This window comes from Mytilinidion resinicola (assembly GCF_010093595.1).
Source record: "Mytilinidion resinicola strain CBS 304.34 unplaced genomic scaffold BDZ99scaffold_15, whole genome shotgun sequence".
NCBI lineage: Eukaryota > Fungi > Ascomycota > Dothideomycetes > Mytilinidiales > Mytilinidiaceae > Mytilinidion > Mytilinidion resinicola.
The window spans coordinates 1,119,338-1,141,141 of NW_022985451.1; the positions used below are offsets into that span (position 1 = coordinate 1,119,338).

General features: G+C 50.1%; 8 protein-coding genes across 8 annotated transcripts; 3 read left to right on the forward strand and 5 right to left on the reverse strand.

The window, feature by feature from the left end:
- Positions 1-128: 128 nt before the first annotated feature.
- Positions 129-2,966, reverse strand: BDZ99DRAFT_501031 (kinase-like protein). Its single transcript, XM_033723777.1, has 8 exons — positions 2,825-2,966; positions 2,143-2,765; positions 1,869-2,084; positions 1,374-1,813; positions 1,008-1,320; positions 787-944; positions 634-732; positions 129-576 (listed from the first exon to the last, which is right to left on the reverse strand). The coding sequence occupies exons 2-8, from the start codon at positions 2,689-2,691 to the stop codon at positions 357-359; spliced, it is 1,995 nt and encodes a 664-aa protein (XP_033573998.1). The 5' UTR covers positions 2,692-2,765; positions 2,825-2,966; the 3' UTR covers positions 129-356.
- Positions 2,967-3,184: 218 nt separating this feature from the next.
- Positions 3,185-4,890, forward strand: BDZ99DRAFT_573708 (uncharacterized protein; the record flags this gene model as incomplete). Its single annotated transcript, XM_033728314.1, has 2 exons — positions 3,185-3,268; positions 3,324-4,890. The coding sequence occupies exons 1-2, from the start codon at positions 3,219-3,221 to the stop codon at positions 4,888-4,890; spliced, it is 1,617 nt and encodes a 538-aa protein (XP_033573999.1). The 5' UTR covers positions 3,185-3,218.
- Positions 4,891-6,605: 1,715 nt separating this feature from the next.
- BDZ99DRAFT_490099 (catalase-domain-containing protein) lies at positions 6,606-8,357 on the reverse strand (the record flags this gene model as incomplete). The annotated part of the gene is made up of 6 exons (XM_033723032.1): positions 6,606-6,661; positions 6,713-7,120; positions 7,177-7,774; positions 7,829-8,063; positions 8,132-8,261; positions 8,324-8,357. 6 exons carry the CDS (start codon positions 8,355-8,357, stop codon positions 6,606-6,608), a joined length of 1,461 nt encoding a protein of 486 aa, XP_033574000.1.
- A 162-nt stretch (positions 8,358-8,519) lies between these two features.
- Positions 8,520-9,777, reverse strand: BDZ99DRAFT_90413 (uncharacterized protein). The gene is made up of 5 exons (XM_033729010.1): positions 9,768-9,777; positions 9,575-9,710; positions 9,321-9,526; positions 9,076-9,270; positions 8,520-8,963 (listed from the first exon to the last, which is right to left on the reverse strand). Exons 3-5 carry the CDS (start codon positions 9,474-9,476, stop codon positions 8,682-8,684), a joined length of 633 nt encoding a protein of 210 aa, XP_033574001.1. The 5' UTR covers positions 9,477-9,526; positions 9,575-9,710; positions 9,768-9,777; the 3' UTR covers positions 8,520-8,681.
- A 1,194-nt stretch (positions 9,778-10,971) lies between these two features.
- Positions 10,972-13,325, forward strand: BDZ99DRAFT_448750 (oxidoreductase). Its single transcript, XM_033718078.1, has 6 exons — positions 10,972-11,177; positions 11,235-11,505; positions 11,565-12,353; positions 12,409-12,745; positions 12,805-12,968; positions 13,021-13,325. The coding sequence occupies exons 1-6, from the start codon at positions 11,053-11,055 to the stop codon at positions 13,087-13,089; spliced, it is 1,755 nt and encodes a 584-aa protein (XP_033574002.1). The 5' UTR covers positions 10,972-11,052; the 3' UTR covers positions 13,090-13,325.
- Positions 13,326-13,870: 545 nt separating this feature from the next.
- Positions 13,871-15,689, reverse strand: BDZ99DRAFT_538101 (uncharacterized protein). The gene is made up of 4 exons (XM_033726631.1): positions 15,100-15,689; positions 14,921-15,043; positions 14,466-14,859; positions 13,871-14,398 (listed from the first exon to the last, which is right to left on the reverse strand). Exons 1-4 carry the CDS (start codon positions 15,563-15,565, stop codon positions 14,332-14,334), a joined length of 1,050 nt encoding a protein of 349 aa, XP_033574003.1. The 5' UTR covers positions 15,566-15,689; the 3' UTR covers positions 13,871-14,331.
- Positions 15,690-15,960: 271 nt separating this feature from the next.
- Positions 15,961-17,496, reverse strand: BDZ99DRAFT_465774 (uncharacterized protein). Its single transcript, XM_033720628.1, has 4 exons — positions 17,362-17,496; positions 16,775-17,235; positions 16,325-16,704; positions 15,961-16,246 (listed from the first exon to the last, which is right to left on the reverse strand). Exons 1-4 carry the CDS (start codon positions 17,423-17,425, stop codon positions 16,090-16,092), a joined length of 1,062 nt encoding a protein of 353 aa, XP_033574004.1. The 5' UTR covers positions 17,426-17,496; the 3' UTR covers positions 15,961-16,089.
- Positions 17,497-20,565: 3,069 nt separating this feature from the next.
- On the forward strand, positions 20,566-21,432 carry BDZ99DRAFT_422421 (uncharacterized protein). The gene is made up of 2 exons (XM_033716984.1): positions 20,566-20,780; positions 20,837-21,432. Exons 1-2 carry the CDS (start codon positions 20,680-20,682, stop codon positions 21,309-21,311), a joined length of 576 nt encoding a protein of 191 aa, XP_033574005.1. The 5' UTR covers positions 20,566-20,679; the 3' UTR covers positions 21,312-21,432.
- Positions 21,433-21,804: the final 372 nt, after the last annotated feature.

Genomic DNA, 21,804 nt, shown 5'->3' on the forward strand with positions numbered 1-21,804 from the left:
TTTAGCAATTTTTCGAGGCAAAGAGGTTTTTTAGGAGTTTAGTTTTGTATTTAAGCACACTTGTTCTTATAGATAGGAACTTCGTGTTTAACTTAAGATTATTCGATACTTATACAATTGGATAGTGACCCGTCTTATGCCTAAAATATATTTGTCTGACCTCCTAAAGACTATTGCACCCTAACGAAGAATTAACCTAATAATTGCCCTCTGTGAGCACAAGCATATATTAAAAGAAATGACCTGTTATGTGGTGGTCTAAATTCCTTAAACAGTTGATTAGGGTTAGGGTTAGTGAGTCAACTTGTTATAAAGTAGTGTGACTAGTATAGCAAAGTCGGAGCTGCAAGCATAATCTACATATCGACGCTTTCAATCCGTTGTCTCTCCAAGCGACACGGTGATCTTTGGTCCTCTTGTGAGTATGCCCTCAACAGTTCGTATCCCGATTCGGGGCAAATCTCCTGCCCATCCATAACAGCTATAGCGCGGCGGCCCGTCCCAAGATAAGCTGGTACACTTTTTATACCATCGAAGGATAGCTCATTCAAGCATACCCAATCAACGGTAAATCGCCTGTTCGCCGCAAGATTAGCAGCCTAATGCGAGCAATAAATGTTTCTTGATACTCACCCTTGGTAATCTTTGCCATCGGGTCTGGGTACCCAATCGGGATCTGTGGTGTTCCAATTCATGGGACTTGTCATTCTAGCAATGCCGCAAAATTTACGACTTTTGGCTTCCATTAGCGGATGTGATTACGATGGCAAGAGAGTCTGGGCGCACCTTCTAACAACTGAAAAGAAAATGAGCACGTTGCCACCTGATCTCCGATAACCGTTATCGAGTCTTTTGTTTGCATCTGGCATAGCTGTCCATCTGCCGTGGGCAAAGCATAGTTCCATGTCCGTTTCATTGTCGGATCGCAAGACAAAGTATTTTGTCTGCATGCGGGATTAAATTTTAGATTAGTTTTATGTTTGAAGGTGTGGATCGAACATACTTACCGTGTCCAGGGAGAGATGTCGAAATGATGAAGCTAGAAGCGTGGGATCAAAAGATCGACCATGATAAGTGCCCAGAACTGTAATTTCTGTTTCCGTTGTATTGCGTGAGCTATGAATTTCTTGGGTACTGCGAGAGCCTTTTGTGATTCGACTACCTCTTGTACTGCTAGAACTGCTTGTGCTGCGATTCTCTCTTTGGGACCTGTTGGTAAGCCGTAGGTTTCCGAAAGTGGACCAGCTGAGTAATGGCATGGGGGAAGCGGTGGCAGCATCGCGGCGTTGAGATGGAATGGCCTCATCTTGAACGAAGAGTCTGTGGATTGGTTAGAATCCAACGGAATGATGGGGCATCTACTAAAAACCTACGAATCATCTTGATCCAGCCAGAGCGCTACTTGAGCAAACCATGAATGGGAAATTGCAGCCTCCGCTGTTGGTCGATGCGTCGGATTTGGAGTTAATAAGCTCTTGATGAAATCTTGACACGATGCGGAGATACCAATTTCCGAAGGGTCGCTAAAATTGAGCGGCTTGATACCTCGGGTATAATCTTCCTGATCAGATGGGTACAAGAATGGATGTTTTAAGACTAGTTCCATGGTTATCACGCCAATGGCCCAAATATCGACGGATAGAGAGTACGCAGAAACACCGTGACTACTTCTGAAGTGGCCCCTTTGCTCGGGTGCCATGTATTCGGAAGTGCCAAGTTGTGTTTGCAACTGTGTTCCTTCGTGGCACTGCTTGCTGATGCCAAAATCTGCAATTTTGACTGTCCAAGGCAATGTAGATGCCACCAAGATGTTCTAGGTTTCTGTAAGTGCCTGGGTTGACGTTGAAGGTCAAGAATAGATCACTTACGCCTGGCTTCAAATCCCTATGGGCGAAATTGATCTCATGCATGAATCTTATCCCTTCAAGGACTTGTCGTACAATAAGCCCGGCTGATTTTTGGGGGAATGGGCCATCACGGTCCCTGAAGCGTGCCAAATCTCCAAGGCGCAGGTATTCCATCGTGATAAATACAGACTCTTGATTTTCAAACCATCCATAGCTTTGGACAAAGTAGTGCTCGTACTAAAGGAGAAGTTAGCAACCAATGCTTCCATAAAGGAGAGAACAAATTCCCACGTACTTGAGCCTGTGAAAATTTTGCAATAGCTTGGAGCTCTTTCATGTAATCTAGAGTGCTTAATTTCCTAATCTCTTTCACTGCTCGAACCTGGTTGTGAGTAGCCTGTGTACGATTGTCCATCTGCGGTCGACGTCGCTCAAAACGTACAATTCCAAAGGCGCCTTGGCCAATGATTGAACTTGGTTCGATGTCCCATGTCTCTTCAATTTCGATTAGCACGGTCTCCTCGGGAACAGAGGGCTTCACGATCTGGATAGCTGACTCTCCGTCAATTTGGTTAGGCGACTCCTCGGTCTGGATAGATGACTCTGCGTCGATTTGGTTAGGCGACCCCCCTTCGATTTGAACAGGTGATTCTTCTTCGACCTGCAAAGGCGAGTCTTGCCCGATTTGAACGAGATACTCGTTAGGTCTCTTGCGTTTCTTGATTGGTTTGGAAGGTTGGCTTGGTTCCGGCTTCGGTATATGTCTTCTGTGCTTAACACCTCCGGGCAAGAATTCCGTGTCCAATCTCAAAGCTGAGACGAGTTCTAAAGCCTGTTCCATCATGTTTCAAACTTCGGTAGTTATCGAAATGGCTGGAAGAAAATCAATATAATGATTGAGTTTCTTTGGAACCATGACTGTCGCTGCAGCGTTAGTGCCTGTTTCCCCCAACGCATCAGAAGTCCCGAATACGTACGCAATGATGACAATAGAAGATGCGAAAGCGGGTATCCAAGCAAATTGGCCCCAATAGAACACAAATGAGTGTCCACCACTTAAAAGTGCATGAACAAAAGAATGATTGATGCAGGTCGACTATCAAAGCAGGCACACTGAAGGTAGAGTTGATTTCAGACGAGAGGGAACAATGAGACAGGTACGCGACTGCGCTTGCATTTGTGCACAGCCCCAAAGTGGCGGGCTGGGCGTGGGGGCGGGCGCCAAAACGTGTCAAAACACAGCCTTCAGATGGGCGCAAATGAAGATCGCCGAGTCTGCCTCGCTGCTATTCATTCTAATAAAATGAGAGTACATCCTGCGCGGTGATTCATCCTCAAATTATCTGTCAGTTGTGATATACCCAGTTAGCCATGGCCGAACTAGCATGTGCGGTCGTTGGCGCCGTCGATGTCTGCATCAGGTGAGTTTGTGCTGATAGAGGACGTTCAAAGCTTACTTAACTTTCCTAATGGCAGATCCGCTCATGAAATTAAAGAGATCTGTCGAAGATTCAGGGCACATGACAAAGAAATCGAAGAGAAAACGGTGTTGGTGGATGCTATCTGGTTCAGAATCGAGTCACAGATGCGATTTCTCTCCAGAATCTCCAAGTTACTCGAAGAGGAGCTCATAAAAAGTCAACTGAGCTTGTTACATATACTTGAAGGCAAATTACGTCAAGCCATTACTCAGCTCGCGCTGGAGAACTCCGGTAATGACATAAACGACCGTTCGCCCAAGCAAAAGATCATGGACTATCTCAAAAAGTGGAAGTGGGCGATCAAAGACAGTCTGAGAGTTCTAGTTGTCGAGCTTGAGGCATGGCAAACCCGATTTGATCCGACCTGGTATTTGACGATACTCAACAGCGATAAAATCATGGATCTCGAACTTCGACAAGCGAACAGAGAATTAGCAAATGAGCTAGACATACCATTGGACTTACCGAAAAACCAACTGAACCCACTTACAAACATGTGGAAACTTCGCTCAGCTTCAAAACCGGACTACCGGGTCAGCCTCTACTTTGAGTGGGCAAAGTTGAAGAACTCGAAAAATATTCCAGTTATGTTTTCAACAGCGAGAGCAATCCTCCGAGAGAAATGTGGCCAAACCAAGCTTTATATTGCGGAAGCGGTGACATCCCCCGATGGGAGTTATGGACCGCTCGACATTGGCCAGATCAGGGCTGCCGTGGAATCATTAGCGGGAAAACTTCAGCAGATCGATCCGGACACATTCGGCCTGCTCAGTTGCAAGGGCTTGATCAACGATCGAGAACCCGCGACCAAGGCTGTCAAAGGGATTGAACTTTTGTATGATACTCCTCAAAACAGCGCTGTGCCAGCTAGCCTTCGCGGACTTCTCCTGGACAGAAGTCTTGTTGCTAGTCTCAGTTCCATTGTGCGGATCGCTAAGCATCTAATTCGCTCAGTCAGCTTCGTCCACACCTCCGGTTTCGTGCACAAGAATATCCGACCAGAAAACATCCTGGTATTTCCGAGCAAAGATTCATCGCTCGGCATGAGTTTCCTAGTTGGCTTCAACCAATTCCGACGTTCAAACCAACCAACCAACCTTCTCGGAGATCCGGCCTGGCATCGAAATTTATATCGCCATCCTGAACGCCAGGGAACCAATGTTATGAATCGCTATGTGATGCAGCATGACATTTACAGTCTTGGTGTTTGCTTGCTGGAGATTGGGCTGTGGCAGTCATTCGTCCACTATCCAGGATTGAATCCGACCGCCGCACCTGTTACGCCGATGTCTTCCGAAATTCAGATCAACAATGCAGATTTCGAGGCTGCCCATTTAAGTTCTCGACTCCGCATCAAGGAGCAGCTTGTGGACTTGGCGAAGAGGAAGCTTCCGTCACGAGTCGGGGACGTGTATACCGAGGTTGTACTAGCGTGTCTGCTGTGTCTAGATCCGAGAAATGGAAGGTTTGGGGATATAAATCAGGAGGACAAGGATGGAATTCTCGTCGGCATAAGATTCATAGAGCAGATACTGGCTAGGATCAATGGCATTTCAATCTGACTACATACGTTAGAAATAGAGCCATCTCAAATTAGCTAGTGTGGAAATTGTTGTAGTACGCATACCTCTACTCTACATAATGAAGCACTCCGTATTCGCAAACGCGTTGCAAGAGAATTACAGGCCGGGAGACATGGTGATTGCCGCTGGTGGAGTTGCCGCTGGTTTCCTGTAAGGGGTAAAAGCTAAATCCAACCCACTTCTTTGCGAAATATTCGAAATCCAACCACCTATTTCTTAATCTAACCCGCCCCCTAGTCCCATGCTAGTAATTCGTATTGCCAGTATCGTGAAATCAATGCGGTCACAGAGGTCTAAAAACTTGGCAGCGTACCCTCACCTTGGTATTGAGGGCGCCAAGAAACCCTATTACAAACTTTTGCTTTGATTTCTCCGAAATCAACTTCACAAGTATACGTGAAAGTCGCTTCCTCTTCACGTGTTTGTTATTAAGCGTAGTCTCAAGGTTTTGTCTGCTTTTATATTTACGGCATAGAATTCAGTAAGGACCAATAGGATTGTAGATAAAAGACAGCTAAGTAAGCATAGAGAGGAACACCTCGGTAAAATTCAGTTTCTAAAGCCCATCATTTCTGGCGGCAAATGCCTCCACTATTGTAGGGCATTGACAGTAAGGGTGGCATTCCTAGATGCAACAAGTGTCCACCCAGAAGTATTGCAGACCGTCCCTTCGAGCTTGCTCTTGGCAGAAGCGGATCTTGCTGCAGCCAGGTTTGTTTTTGCCCTCATCGTTTATCCAATCTGTGAAGGTAAATTCATCATGAGCTGCTCCCTAAGTATGCGAAAGGATAGCATAGGGTGGAATGTCATGGAGAAAGTCCTCCGTCAGGCTGAGAGAGTTGTCGTTTCGAAGTGTCAGGAGACGCATGCTGCTAATCAGCCAGTAAAAGAGTATCAGGTAATGTTCAGATGGGTTTACATAACAACTTACGATAATCAAGCGCAATGAATTTAAACTTTTCGATGTTGAGAATAACTTGAAGGATAGCTTGCGGAGATGACTAGGGACGAGCGAAATGAAGCAGGGCAATGTGATGAGGCTGCAGGTTCGCTCTCATAAGCACCATAAAACAAGGCTGAGTCACGACATGCCGAGGGACTGAGTCGTCTGCTATGGGTGTTAAGTATCGATGGCCTCAAAGGCTTGGAGGCCGATACAGTTTGCCTAGCCTTGCAGGGAAAGGGGACGATCTGCTCTAGCCAAACCCGTGTGAGCTTCAACTGCACCACATAGTGGCAGATCACGTGAATACTAGTGTGGCGGTGGGCCTCTTTAGTCGACTACGAAGGAGTTTGGATGGGTCTTGTAGGAGCTGTGACAGGCCTTCTATCTGCCCCTAGACTTTCCGAGGAGAAGTGCTTTCGAGCACCTGAAACCATGTAGTGCATCTAATACAACCTATAACTCTGCAACATATGGGGCCTTGATTCATGACCTTGGACAAATTTGGAGCCCTACGCTAAAACTGACAATTTCTTATGGTTCATCTGAGACTACGCAGCAGGAGTAGCCCGACTAACTTGCAGCTGCCCGGTTAAAAGATAATCTAATATGCACGGGATTGACAGCTATATTGCGTATAGAGGTAGGAAAAATTGGAACTCTAATATCTCCTTGAACAAGCTCCGCTTTGCTCGCTCAATACCACCGTCAGGAGTAGCCCACCTAGCTAGCAATTAGCCAGCCAAAACGCTCAGGTAGCCGCCTCAATCTTCCTCCCAAGCTCCTCATCTACCCGCCTAAACATAGCTAGAAACCGTTAGCAACATGCACGCACACATTCAAATGGGTCTGACTTACCAAAAGTCTCCTTCTGCACCTCCGGAACAGCCTGACTTAACGTCGCCGCGACATTCCCCACAAGATTCTCCTGCTGTCCCTCCTGTCTCCCTAACACCTTCCAAAGGTCCCTCGCCTGCACAAAGTCCTCATCCGTGACCTCGCTCGAGAAGTCGCTCACCTCGCCCACCCACTTCTCGTGCGGATTGCCCTTAGCGATCGTAGCCGTCTTGCGGAACGCGACCTCTTTCTGTGTAGAGCGGACGTAGTTCGGGTCGCCGCCGTAGTTGGAGCCGAAGACCATGGCGCCGTCGCGCTGGTAAGGGGAATAGACGGGGGATTTGGCAGCGTTGGGAGGGAGGGTTTGGTAGTTCACGCCAAGGCGGTAGCGGGCGGCGTCTGGGTAGGCGAACATGCGGGCTTGGAGCACTAATTCGAGTATCATTAGCGTCTCAATATGTTGGCTAGAGTAGGTGGGAACTTACTTGGGTCTGCAGATGGTGCTATTCCGGGGACCATATTCGAAGGCGAGAAGGCGGCCTGCTCGATGTCGCGGAAGTAGTTGGATGGGTTTTCGTTGAGCGTCAACTTTCCTACTGGTCGGAGTGGGTAGTCCTTCTGTGGCCAGACCTTCGTCATGTCGAAAATGTTCCAGCGGTATGTCTCCGCGTCCGCTGGGTCCATGACTTGCACGTAGAGGGTCCATGACGGAAAATCGCCGTGTTCGATGGAGTCGTGGAGGTCTTGAAGATGCGCGTCTGGGTTCTCGCCGGCTAGCTTCGTAGCTTCGGACCTCGTTAGGTTCTTGATGCCCTGATTCGTCTTGAAGTGGAACTTGACGTATTTGAAAGATCCGTCGTCCTTGACTAGCTTGTAGGTATGACCGCTGTATGAGTTTATATTGCGTATCGAAGCGGGGGTTCCACGATCGCTGAAAAGGATCATAAGCGCATGTATTCCCTCTTGATTCGTGTTATGAAAATCCCAGAACATAGACCAGTCGCCAAGGTGGGTTCGGGGATGTCGCTTGTGCGAGCGGTTGACCGACGGGAACTTGATGGGGTCTCGGATGAAGAACACCGGCTCGAGGCGCAGTCAGTATCTTGCTGGTTGGTCCGTTTGATGCAGAGTTCTTACAATATCATTGAACACGAAGTCCTGGTTCCCCTCTTCAGTGTAGATTTTCATCCCCCATCCTCGAACATCTCGGACCGTGTCTGCTCCTCCCGCCTCAGGCCCAACTGTCGATACGCGCAGGAGGCATTTGGACTTCTTGCCAATTTTGCTAAGGAATGCAGCCGAGGTGATATCAGTCACGTCGTGGGTGACTTCGAATTCGCCAAAAGCGCCAACAGCGCTAGCGTGGACCACTCTAGGATGTGTCAGCGAGCTATAGCAAAACGGGTATTTGATTAAAGGTAGTCTGTTGGCACGGCGTACCGTTCTGGGATTCTCTCGCGGGAGAAGTGGGCTAGGGTTTCAATTAGCTGCGTATCTTGCAGCAATACAAGCCCTTTGATTCCCTGCCCGCCGAAGTGTTGGGCCGAAGCTGGATCAGCTACAGGGCGGCCTAGTTGGTAAGGTGTTAAAAATCGCTAGACGAGAGTTATTTGATTTGAAGAGAGACCGTACCTTCGGCCAAAGTATACAAAGGAGCATTAGTCATGGTTGAGATGTTGATAAGTTTTGATATTGAGCCCTTCACTGCAACGAAGAAAGTCGAGCTGGAGGGATAAGATTAATATAGTAAGCGCCGTACACCACAATGCCGGAATTGTCCAGGATATATATCTTGAAACTCCTAGGGAACCAATGTGCATAACGACAGTCAAGCTGACAGACCCGGGCAGGCATCTCAATGTTGCCACCAGTGTGGAGAATTAGGGCGGGGTGGCCGCTGCAGCTCCGTGCTGACAATGCATGCCTGTAATGCTTGTGCAGGAAGCAAAGATCCCTCCGGAAATGACTGGGCTTCAGACGCTTAAAGCCCTTACTCCACGCCTTCTAGCAGATCCAGTAGCCTTTTCAACCGAGTGGCTCTCTTAACCTGCTCGTCATCGGGCTCTTCTCTTGTTGCACGGTCGTCCCCACCCATGAGCAGCCCGACAAGCGCGCGTAGTCGATTGCACTCAGTCTTGAGCACAGAATTCGCAGACTCCAAGTCTTCGGATTTCTTCGTCAAGTCTTTGACTTTGACTTCGAGTTCCCGAATCTTGGCCTCTTTTCTTTCTCTGAATGCTCGTTGAGACTGGCGATTTCGCTCTCGACGCTTCTGTGGCTCTGGTCAGTGACGGTTCACGCGGGGAGATAGATCATCGGAATCCAGGGATCAAAAAGGCAGGCAAGTGTGTTAGTAACGGTGAGTAACAGCATGAAGCACACACCTCGGTCACTGTTCCGTCAACCGAACAAGCGTGCTGCTCGTCTATTCGTTCGGGCGTAGCACTAGTCGTATTCGACATAGTCTGAAACGGGCTTTGCAGTGATGGTGCAAATGGTTGGGCTTCCGGACCGCTGCCAGATAGCCCCTCTGAACTCTCCGATCCTTGTCGCGAAGAGATAGAGGCGTATGAGAATCCCTAGGCAGTTTCTATTAGCAATGAGATGCAATCAGGCCACGAGGACCTACCTGTGACGAAGTGGCCATAGACTCGTAAGGATATTGTGAAGCCATGCCGTAGGGCGCTCCACTTGTGGGTAAGTAACCGTTTGAAACTGGCCAGGCGCTTGAGTAATAGGAGGTCATCATTGAATTTGTCGTGCAGCGAGAGGTTGGCTTGTACATGGAGTATTCGGTCTAGATCGAGCAATAGAAACACAAGATCTCAAAAGTAGCTAATAGTTGCTAGCTGAAGGCGTAAAGGATACGAGATGCTGACTTACAGAAAGTTGCCTCAGGCCTTTTATAGGACAGGCAGGTGCCCACCTAGAGAGCCTGGAGAGTGTTTTCCTGCATTCTACGCCGCGTGTTACTCAGACTGACTAGGGGGAATATGCATTGCTAAGTTGCATGCTTTGTCTAGAGCAATGGATGAGCAAGCAACTACCCAGTGGAGCTCCAATTAGAGCCACTGACGTCGATGTGGTATGCTCCAGTCTTGGTGCCATTGTTGCAAGTCCGGATACCGCCAGTCTATACACTTGCAAGGCTAGGCGACTTCGGGTCAATGATCCAGCTGCAACGCGTCTTCTCGCTACCGTTGATGTTGCGATATCACAGCGATCTGAGGAGGAACCAGTGAAGAGGCACGCCTGGACGCCTGGCAAGACACCCAGCGCACCCTATTCAGGCAAATCTCCGCCGTATTTGGGCCTCTTTAGGAGAGTACAGCCGTTGAGGTAGATGGAATTCGCGCAGGTTCTGTCTGACGTCTGTCGACAGGTTTTCTTGGTGGTGAGAAGTCGAGACGCCGTGGCTGGCGAGATCCGACGGAGATGGTCTGGAGAAAAAGGGGACCGAACCGCGTCCGACGCCGAATCGTGGCCGAGATAAGATTTCCCCGAATTTGCCAGCAACCCATCGTTCTGAGATATTCGCATCTGATTGACACAACGTGGGCTCCTATTTGCAGATCAATATCTCGGAGCTACCGAGCGTTCCCGGGGCGCACTAGGTCCTCCACCGTTAGTCGGTACCCGTAAATAAGACAGGGTTCAAACCTCCAACGACGTTGCGCACGTCACCTATTGTTGCTTCCTCGGAGCGTCCCATGTAGTCCGGGCTCGATAGGCCTTAGAAGAGTGTTTAGACTTCAGCGCCGATCGTCGCTCATCCCTGGTGTCGTTCACGAGCGCCATCCGAGCCCGACGGAGGACCACCGCGATAACTCCACGTCGAACTCCACGTCGCACACCACGCGCCTTGGCACTCGTACCGCTGCGTCCTCAGTCACTTACACAGCATCTGGCGATATTATCTTATGCCTCACAAAGGCTGCTTGCCATGCGCTGGAGCTGAGTCACCCACTTGCCCGGACGCCGCCTGGTTCCATGGTAGGTGTTCTCTGAAATGCAACGCCTAACTCGTGCATCTGCTCACCCCTGCGCAAGTCACTCACCCTGCGGCCAATCCCCTGTGCAGTGCATGCCGTCACGCTTACGTTTCTTCGTTGAATGGCACCGTGATCTGTGGCTTCACGACGTAAGCTTCATGGCCCCCTGTCGGCCTTCCGAAAGGGGGAATTCGGTGCCGACAATGAAGGTCGTACGCCGTGTCTCGAATGGCAAGATTGATATAAATATGCCTATAGTCCCGTACGATAGGAGAGTGTCAAAAATCCCGAGCAGCATAACAACGCCGAATAACGACGGGTCAAAGTCTACTTGTTTCTTATTACGTCCATCTAAACACCCTTTCTATTATGGCTGTCGAGTCTACTGAGTTTGACTTCATTGTCTTGGGAGGTGGAACAGCGGGCAATGTCGTCGCCGGGCGTCTCGCAGAGAACCCTAATGTTTCAGTTCTAGTCGTCGAAGCCGGCATTGGGTAAGGAGCCATCATCCAGAGCTTTGCATTCGAGAATATACTAATATGCACGGATAGTAATCCTCAAGAGATCCCCGAGATCACCACTCCAGCTCGTGCCTTCGAGCTTCGTGGGAGTCAATATGACTGGGCGTACAAGACGACTATGATCGCTAGGCCCGACTACGAACGTGTGGAGAAGCCCAACACCAGAGGCAAAGCTCTCGGCGGTAGCAGTTGTCTCAACTACTATACGTGGGTCCGAGGAAGCAAGCCTACCTTTGACGATTGGGTCGAATATGGTGGGCAGGGCTGGAGCTGGGACAATGTCAAGGAGTACTTCGACAAGGTCAGTAACTTCATTTACTTTTTATCAGCTTCGAGCTTGTGACTGACCACAATTTATAGCCTGCAAATTATCATGACGACGACCAAATCTACAGTGCAGATCTCTCGAAAATCGGTCGAAATGGTCCATTGAATGTCTCTCATTCCGATCTCGTGCCCGAAGTCAAGCCATTTCGTGATGCCTTGATCAAGGCCTGGGTCAGCAAGGGAGAACGATTAAGCGAGGACATCTACTCCGGTGAAGTCAATGGCCTTACTCACTGCGTGAACACCATCTACAAAGGCATCCGCTCCTCCAGCTACTCCTTCATTCTTGGCAAACCCAACGTGAAGGTCCTGTCTGGATCTTTCACCAAGAGGATCAACTTCGACGGAACCACTGCCATTGGCGCTACTGTGATAACACCAGAAGGTGAGCTGACTTTCAAGGCAAAGAAGGAGGTCATCGTCTCCTCCGGAGTGTTTGAGAGTCCTAAACTGCTCATGCTTTCCGGTATTGGGCCGGAAGACGAGCTCAAGGCCCACGGTATCACTCCTATCGTCAAGTCCGCCCATGTTGGCCAGAATCTGCTTGATCATCCAATTATGCCGTATGTCCGACGCCTGAAAAATGGCTACGGGCTTGATGGCCATATTCTCCGCGCCGGTCCGATGAAAGATGGAGCTATTTCCGCTTATCGCAAGAACAAGGGTGGGCCCATGAGCAGCGGGCTGCTCGAACTCGTTGGCTTCCCGCGTATTGACGAGTACCTTGCGAAGAGCAAAGAATACGTGGCCTTCAAGAAAGCTAATGGAGGCATTGATCCGTTTGGTCCTGCCGGTCAACCGCATTTCGAGATTGACTTTGTGGTAAGTTTTGGTTACCTTGCAACTTCACTTCCGTTCTCATACTTACAAATAACAGCCTATGTTCTCCGATGCATTCCAGTGGCATATCCCCACACCTCCAGAGGGTGACTGGATCACCATAATTGTCGATCTCCTTCGTCCGCTTTCCCGAAGCGGTGTGATCAAACTGAACTCGACTGACCCCTTGGAGCAACCTTTCATCAACCTCAACTACTTCTCCAACGATCTCGATCTCATCGCCCTCCGTGAGGGTGTACGATTTATCGATGATATCTTGACAACTGGCGAAGGCTTCAAAGACATTGTTGGTGAGGACTACCCATGGCCAATGCCAAGAGCGTCCGACGAGGCCATGAACAAGGCTATTCTGGAACGAAGCCAGACTGGATTCCGTAAGTCACCACAGAAATAAGCAAACGCTCAAGAAACGATAGGCGCTAACTTTGCGTAGATCCCTGTGGATCTACCCGGTTGTCCAAAGACATTGATACAGGTGTCGTCGGAGAGGCCTTAAAGGTCCATGGTGTGAAGAATCTGAGAGTAATTGACGCCTCGATCTTCCCTGTCATTCCAGACTGCCGCATCCAGAATGCTGTGTATATGGTCGCTGAAAAGGTGCGCAGAAAATACCTTATCCAATACGGTTCGTATGCTGACTGCAACCTAGGGTGCCGACTTGATCAAATCTGAACACAAGGACTTGTACGCAGATTTCAAGCTGCCAGTTCTTATTTAGTCGCAAAAAGCTATGGCAGCCAGTTAGATGCTCCTACGTACATCTATCTACGCGCCTCAGCTTGTCAAGGTTCACTTCTCAGTTTGCAATGTACAGCTGAAGACTCCGTTCGCTCGAACTCAGCTGAATGCTCAGCTCGCCTGTTGTTTGCCACTGTTGCCATCTGCAACCCCTATTCTCTCTTCACTATATAGCCACTCGTTAGCACCTCAATACAACTCATGCTTTCCTCACTGATCCTTTGCCCTTCCTACGCCAGCTGCCAAGCTATCCCTTATCTCACGTCCTGGGGTGAGATCTCTAGTAATGAATCTAACAAATTTCGAGTTTAGTCATGTTAATGTATCGTACAAATGAAATTGTTCAACTTCAAGTCTGTCTATGAACACTGCAAATTTGGATACATTTATGGAGCTGACGCTCGATTATGTGCTAGCAAGGCGGAATGTTCTATACAACCACATCTCTCGCATCTCTTCCTTTTCACGCCGGTGACTTTTTAGGACTAGACCTAGGTCCAACCTGGTCTAATCGGGTTATAAACCTGTGACTAAAGCCCGCACACGCGTTTTGTGGCGTTCTACGAGTTGTTTTGACACCCTACAGCCCCACAGGTACCCCTTTCCTACACACGGAGTAGTTAAGAGGTCCGTGCATTATCTATAAACGGATAAAACCGCTTCTAACTCCTTTCTACTACATTCAAGCTACGTATGATGCGCAAGGCAAGACTTTCTGGAACAACGAAACCGATCCAGGCTACACTCTTCATTTGGACGTTGACCGCTATGGCTACGCATACGGCTCGAGGAATACTGTAAATGTTCTCTCCATGGTTGCAATTTATGTCTACATCGCTATCATACTACTACACATTATCCACGCAGCTGTCGTCCGGAACTTCAAGCGGGAGGTAACGTCTATCCGCAGCTGGGGCTCTCTGCAAGAACTCGTAGCGCTGACGATGAACTCGCAGCCGCCGTCAGAGTTGGAGAATACGGGCGCGGGAGTCAAGACGAGCGCGTTGTGGAAGCAAAGAGTCAAGGTCAGGGCGGATTCGGAGGATAAGGTGCAGATGGTGTTCAATGACCAGCCGGGAATGTCGCAGGTGCTGCCGGGGAAGAAGTATTCGTGAGTGGTGGGGATGAGGACACCTGTATACTTAACGTTACATCTCGGTACTGTAGAGACCCAAATATGCCCAACGTCCTCAACTTTCGCAACCTTCCATTAAAGTACCCCTTAACCCATGCCATTCCCATTCCCACCCCCACTCGTCCCAATAAAAACAACCTGCACAGCCGCAAACCTATTATAACCCATTAGCACCGCTCAACTCCCCCAAATCAGTCAGAAAGAGATCACAGAACACTCACGCAGCAGTAGCCGCAAAAACCTCCCCCCGCCTCACCGTCGCGCACCCGGCCAACAAAAACGCAAAAAGCGTATCAAACCCCGCCATTACCCCCAGCCTCGCCTTCATACTACTCAGCGAATACAGTATCACCACCGACACGACCGGCAACAACGACGCGATCACTGCGGTTACGATAGCGGTGATGCGGCAGATGACCGAGCAGCGCTGGAGCTGGGCCTCGAGGGCAGATTCGCGGAGGAAGGGGAGGGATTGGGAGGCCGTGGATGTTTTGGAGGTGGGGAGGAGGTAGGAGAGGAGGTGGGCGGAGAAGCGGTCCTCTCGGTTGGCGAGGGGGTTGATGAGGTCACGGGCTTGGTCGGTGGTCGTGAAGCGGTAGCCCCAGATGCGGCAGTCTTCCAACATGAATACGGCGCGTGAAGAGACCGGGGGTGGGAAGCTGGGTACGGGACTTACCACGGCCGATGAGAGAGTAATTCCCGTCGGTTGGGCGAGCGAGCCAGTCTTGCACGGTTCGGAGGGCGGATTTCGACGGCGTTTGGAGCTTGGCGAGGCTTTGTTGTTGGAGGAGTGCTTCATCTGGTGTTATGCTGTATTAGCACCTTTCTCTATGGCGAAGGGAAATGTAAACCTACTATACTCCTTCAACACCCCTCGCATCCTCTTCACGATCCCCCACTGTCTCCCATCCTCATCCTCCTCGCTCATACTCAACCAAAACCAATCCCGTGCATACATCTGCCTCTTCCCCTTCTCTGTCTGCGCGTCAAACTTCTCTTGTGCCCTTAACTCGGTCTCGAGATGCTTCAACTCTGCTTGTAGATACAGCAGATTCTGAATGTTTAGCGCGGTGAAGCGTCTCAAAATCACAGTCTCGGGGGCTAGGCTCATGAAGCCTGCGAGGCGGGGGTAGCCGGCAACAAGCTCATCGACGGGAGCGCGGCGGGCGGAGGTGGGCCCGGGGAGCGCGTCGATTGAAGTGTGGGAGGGTGTGAAACAGACATCTAACTTCTCGTCGGTGGAGCCGTCGATTTGGAGGATGAAAGGGGTTTCTGTGTGCTGTAGAGGGGGACATGGCGGGCGAGTAGCTGTTGTCAGCATGGTAACAATTCTCTATTCGAAGATGGGAGTGCTTTGTTGAAATCTACAAAAGTGCGTATGAAAGCGTGAAGAGTGTAAATACTCGTTGGTCTGGGTTTAGTATCAGGAGGCAGTCTGATAGAAGTCAAGCCTCGTCTCGACGGCTTCTTGCATGAAGTGCCAACGGTGATATCACCTAGGCCGCCGATCCTACCATTGAGTGGTTGTAAAGCCCCCGAGGCAGCCATAAGAGAGCGTGAGGTCAATATTGTGGGACCGAGTCGATGCCTTGCTGGGTGCAAATCGATGTAAATGGAGCCGATCCTGGTCAGAGCAAACACTGTGACGTCGACACCGGGTGGTGCCTGCGTGTGTAACCTTGGAAACACAAACAGGAGGGCTGTGTCGAAGCTTGCTGCGCATTATATGATAATAATGTAGTTTATTTCTTGGTCTACATACCCTCATAACCATAAATCATGCTCCAGATCACCCGTCTTTAACTTCCAATTCCTAAACTCCCCAAAACTCCATGTTTTCGACATCTATTGTGGTAATAATGTCCCCTTCCTATCTTGGCGTAAGATGGTTCCATGTCTAACCTTGCTAGATACTCCGTCTGGCATATCGACCATCTTGGTCCAATTCCATAAGTCGTCGCTGTCGGCATACTTCACGTGACCATGGTAGTCGTCTGCCCACCTATCCTTCATTAGATCCTCTGCGCACTCCGACTCTCCCATAGTAAACGATTTTATAGATGGAAAATGAGGGACTTACATCCTCCATCCACCACCCGGCTTCTCCACAACCGCTGGGCCCTCCTTAGTACCCCACCCCGCAAAATCCCCCTTCTGCACGAACTGCCACGGGCCCTCTACGCTAGCCGCTGCAAGGTGCTCGATGTGTTTCTCGACCTCATTTTTCATAAAGCCGTGGTATGGCGTTGCTTTATCGCTGCCATCGTAAATAATAAACATGTCGATATAGGAATCCGCAGGCGTGAGTCCAGTGACATTTAATGGGTTCCCAGGAGTCCAAAATTTGAGATCTCTCGAAGTGGCGGTGAAGATGTAGGGGGCGAAGTTGGTTTTCATTTCAAAGTGCCGGAGGGAGATGATGATGTGGATTTTGTTTGTTTGCGGATCGCGAAAGAATTCCTGTAGACTAAGATCAACGGAAGTTCTTCGGCAACTTGCACTCTCACACGGGGGCGGAGTATGCACTTACCGGAGCCCAAGACTGCGCTACTCGAGGTTTGTCGTCCGCAACTTTCAGGTCTTCATCAGTCAATTTGATTTTGATCGTGACTACGTGATCCCAAGTCTTCAAGTCTTTACTCTTGATGAGAGCAAAGTCATTTCCGTCCCAGCTCGTCGTGTGGACCACATAGTACCACCCATCGTCATGCAAGATAATGCTAGGATCTCGCAGCAGACTGTTCTCGGGCTTATACGCCCCCATCACGTAAGGGGTGAAATGGATTCCATCCGCAGACGTGTAAACATCGAGCGTGCGTTCATCTTTGCCATTTTTACCACCAAACGTCGTGAATATGTAGTTGAAGCAAGCTGGCGGCGAATCGCAAACCGCCTGTTCCTGTGCGGCCTTCGGGACCAAGGGAATGGGTGAAAGCGGAGAGTTTGGGCTGTCTCGAAAAGCGACGGTGAGGAACGAGGACAGCGCAACGACTTCAAAGAGGGAGTCCATAGTCAGTAAACGGGATCCAATTGATAAGAAGTATGAAGAAGCGTGATCTTAAGGACTGGTGATTGGGAAATACGGTGGAACTAGGGAAACTTGAAGAGAAAACTCACGCAGGAGCGCAACAACTAAAACCAATTTCACAACGCGCTGTCTACTTCTCCACCGGCCGAACATCGTGAACACGCAATGCTCACGGCACACAGCCAACGCTGCAGTCGGTCGCAATCTAACCCAATCGTCCAATCGCCAGGACTTCATCGGACGCAGTGTTCGCCACGCTGTTTGCCGCCAAATGCACGATAGGTGCCCAGCTCAGCACAACAACTCATGCTACTGCAGACTCTTTACCTCCATCCGCGTGCCTGCATTGTGGCCAACCTCGTGATACGTCGTCTTGGCACAGGCGGTGGGGAATTGCTATATCGAGACGGTCTGGCCCGCCGGACTGCCGAACACGTATCAGGTGGAGACGGCACGGCGTTGTCGTGGCGCAACGTGCATGCAGTGCACGGTGGAAACACAGTTGGGAGGGAAATACAGTAGATGAAGTACGCTAACAATCGATGGAAAAGTGAGGCGTTGATGAAAGAAAGAAAGACAGAAATGCACAGAGGTCAGACAGGAACACGAGTCTTCGAGGCTAACTGGCAAGCGCGACGGGAGGACAGCATCACGTGATATGCCATCGTGTATTCTATATATAGTACAGCGAGGCCTCATTCAAAACAAACGTCTAGAGCAGACAGAGTATAAGGATAGGAGTGTTGGGATCGCACCTGCGGTTTCCAGACCGGGCCACGGAGCGATCTGGCCTGCTGGCTGTCGCGAGCGTGAGGCGAGTGCGCATGAAGGAATAAAGAGTCCGTACGTTATGCTTAATTGCGCACGGACCCTTTATGCCTTAATGCCTCAATCCGCACTCGCGCACTCTCTACGAAGTACAACGTGATCAGCCATATATCTAGCATCATCGATATCACTTCTCTGCGTCTTGGAACTATTCTGCAACGTAATCATGCCAGTATTTCTCTCCATTAAATGCTTTATCTCTACACATTCCTTTGGAGTGCTGTGGGACTGATTGATTTCTTCCAGACACTTGCGAGCTTATGCCAAGACCCCTGAATCGGTGTGTTAAGAGCTTCCAATTTGGGTTTGCGGCGCTTTCATCTCATGGCTCTTGTTGTGCATTAAGTTAGAAGTGTTGCAGTGATCGCAGAAGGCGTAGGATCTTTCACTAGCTAAAGCTAAGGTTGCGGCCTTCCTATTCGATGCAAGTTTAGCTCCTGGAATCTTGAAAAAAGCTCTTAAATGGAGCAAGATCTAAGCCTTGCAAGGGCTTTCAGCCTTACCGATGGCCTGCCAGAGACTCGAGCGTTGGGGGTGGCTTAAAATAGCTCGAGTGGCAGGCGAAGTTCAGGAGGCCTGTGCAACTTCAACCCTGGGAGGCTCACTTCCTCTTCATCCCTCAGCTGCCTGAGAATCTAATCCACATAATAGTCGACGCCCATTACCGGCTTTGGGACTGCAGTTTTCTAGATATCATCGATCTTGTAATTCTGGAATAATTATTGAGACTATTCGCCCAAAATAGCCGGTAGGCCCCGTCTATTCTCGTCTCAAGCAGCCCAGATGCAACGACTTCCCTCGCTCCCATGGTACGCACCGCCCGCACCAAGACAAGCGCGATACCTATCCGCCTCCGGTGAGCTGACCGCGGCAAATGGCGTGGGGAGCCACTCTTCTCGTCCAGCAGCAGGATCGAATATGGCTCATGCGCGCGTCGTAATATTCTAAGCCCTCCCGCTCGGCTGACAAGATTGACGAGCCACGGTAGGTCGTCTCCTCGCATCATGAAACCAGAGTCGAGCCAGCGGGGCCTGGCACCCATCATCCAGCAGCCAGGGCGGAATTTTTAGCCATGTCTGCCTCGGGGAGTGCGCTCGTGCATTGACCGTTAAACACCGCAGCATCCTCGTCATGTCGTATTGGTCGCCCGTAGTCCTTTTCTCTATCTAGAGTCTTCGAGCGCTGATCGTTATTGTGAGTGTATGAGAGGTGGAAAGTGTCTTCATATGAAGGGTAGGATGGCGGAGGTACTGTCTGTGAAGCAGCGTACACCTGAAATAGAACATCCGACATCGTCATCGTACGCATTACAATTCTCTGCAAGTCAGACTCAGCAACCTCAGAGGCCCAGACGGCCGGAGTTGAAGATCACGACGGACTTCGCTGTGGTACCGACTGTGCTGGAATGGCTTAATTCATTCGATCATACACCTACCATTCCAGGTTTTTCCGTTTCCACGAGAGAGCCTCGGGCAGCGCCTACGCAAGGATCTGGACGCGGTATAGCTAAGAGGCTCATTGATACTATCGGGCCGTGTTCGTTGAATCGTGTGCGTCTGGCATCTTCGAGGGGAAATCTGGGGAAGAAAAAAGTACCAGCCCGTGGCGCGGCGTCACATACGTCTTTGGAGCCATTGCATGCACGATTCGAGACTCCGGAAACGTTCCCACCGGAGACGACGCAATCGAATCCTGAGAGCGTACAAGGATATGTTGAAAGCAGACAAACCCTAGCGAAGGCTACAAGAGATGTGGCTTGGACCAAAAGAATCGAGGCGGAGACCAGAATACTCCACGAGAGGACCATACAGCTCAATGCGGAGACCAGACGCATCAATGCGGAAACCGACCGACTTATTCATTCCTTAACACATCTAAGCTACGAATATACAGCGGCAGGTGAGAGCAGCATAAGTCTCAAAGATGCTCCTCGACCTCAGAATAGCGAGCGTCCGAATGTGGTTTCGACCAATAGTTCGGAACCTCGAAGTGCGCTACCACTGATACAGTCATTAGCTGGAAAGCTTCGTGCCCTAACTGCAATGGAGTCCGAACATTCGTCCGACTACCACTCCGAAGACCGTGTAGCGCAGACATATGATTACTTTTTTGGTCAAAACTCTAGCACTATCACGCTGCGAAGAATACCTAGCACAGCACCAGCTGGTGGACTTCCGCCATCTGAGCGTCTGTCCGCGAATCTTATATGTGTACCATCACTACCAGCGCTCTACTCAGGGAAAGAGTCATCGGTACCAGCAAGATCGCCAATATTACCGATCACAAACCATTCTGAGTTAGCACGTTCAACAAGACTGCTGAACACAAAACCATATGGACCGCATCAGGGCGACGCACTACCGACGCGGAGAGAAGGTGTATCGACAGTAGCGCCATCTATTCCGCTGAGACCAGTAACGCGACGCCGCTTCGAAGGCATCCTTCCTAAGCCTGAGTGTCAGACATGTGTAGTATGCAGCGATCCAAGACCTTTAGGGGACTTTCCCGTACGTGCATCACGCTGCAATCATCCTTCGCAAACCTGTCGCGACTGTTTCGAGACATGGATAGCATCGAGCATGGAAAGCAATGGCCATGATCGCATCACTTGCGCCCAATGTCCCGAAAAGCTGGAATACAATGAGATCCAGAATCTTGCTTCCGCGGAGACATTTGCCAGGTTAGAATCTAGTCCTATTGCTATCACTAAGACAGCCATACTAATCGGAGGCGCAGATTTGACGCCCTAACCACCCGCGCTGCCCTCTCCGCAATCCCAAAATTCCTCTGGTGCCCCTCCCCCAATTGTGCATCTGGCCAAGTCCACCACGGGCGTCCAGAGCACTTCCCCCTCTTCACCTGTGTCGCGTGCAAGCACAGCTTCTGCACTAACCACCCCGAGTCCCCGGACCCCATCCCTTCACACCCCAACGAGTCGTGCGAAGCGTACAACATCCGCATCGCCATGTCCCGACGCACTCGCGAGCGGCTCGCACAAGACCGGGAGAGCGAGCGGATGCTCCAAAAGCTTGCGAAGCGCTGTCCCGGGCCAGACTGCGGGTGGTGGATCGAGAAGAAAGCTGGCTGTGATCATATGACTTGCTCGCGGTGTAGGTGGGAGTTCTGCTGGCTGTGCAAGGCGGACTATGTGCGGATTCGGAAGAGGGGGAATACAGAGCACAAGAAGGATTGCAGGTATTATGGTAGATAGGGATGAACGTGCTGTTTAGAGCGGTTCAGAAGAGCAATGTTGTGGATTACTCTTGGCTAATCAAATGCTAGCTAGCTGGGCTACTCCTGACGGTAGTAAAGGGCGAGCAAAACTCACACGTAAGCACTGCTATATCGACGTACCTGAACAGAAAGCCTAGTATCGTGCAAAGTTAGCGTAGATCTCCGTACGCTTCCTGGGGCTAATACGTCACACTTCTTACCCGAGTGCACCCCTCTGACGCCGTCAGAGGTGCCCTCGCAAGGTTAGAAGTTGTCCAAAATGAAGATAGTTCGGCAGTTAGGAATACCGTGAGGCACCCTAAGCAGTCGCAAGAAAGTGTACGAAGAGGTGCTATATTTCGGCACATTGTCGCGAAGTTCTTTAACTTAAGGCCACGTATGGTATTCAAGTTAACATTTATATAATTACCGCTTATGTCATTATTTCAACTTTTTATAGCTACGCCGAGGCACTGCAGTCATGCAAAACA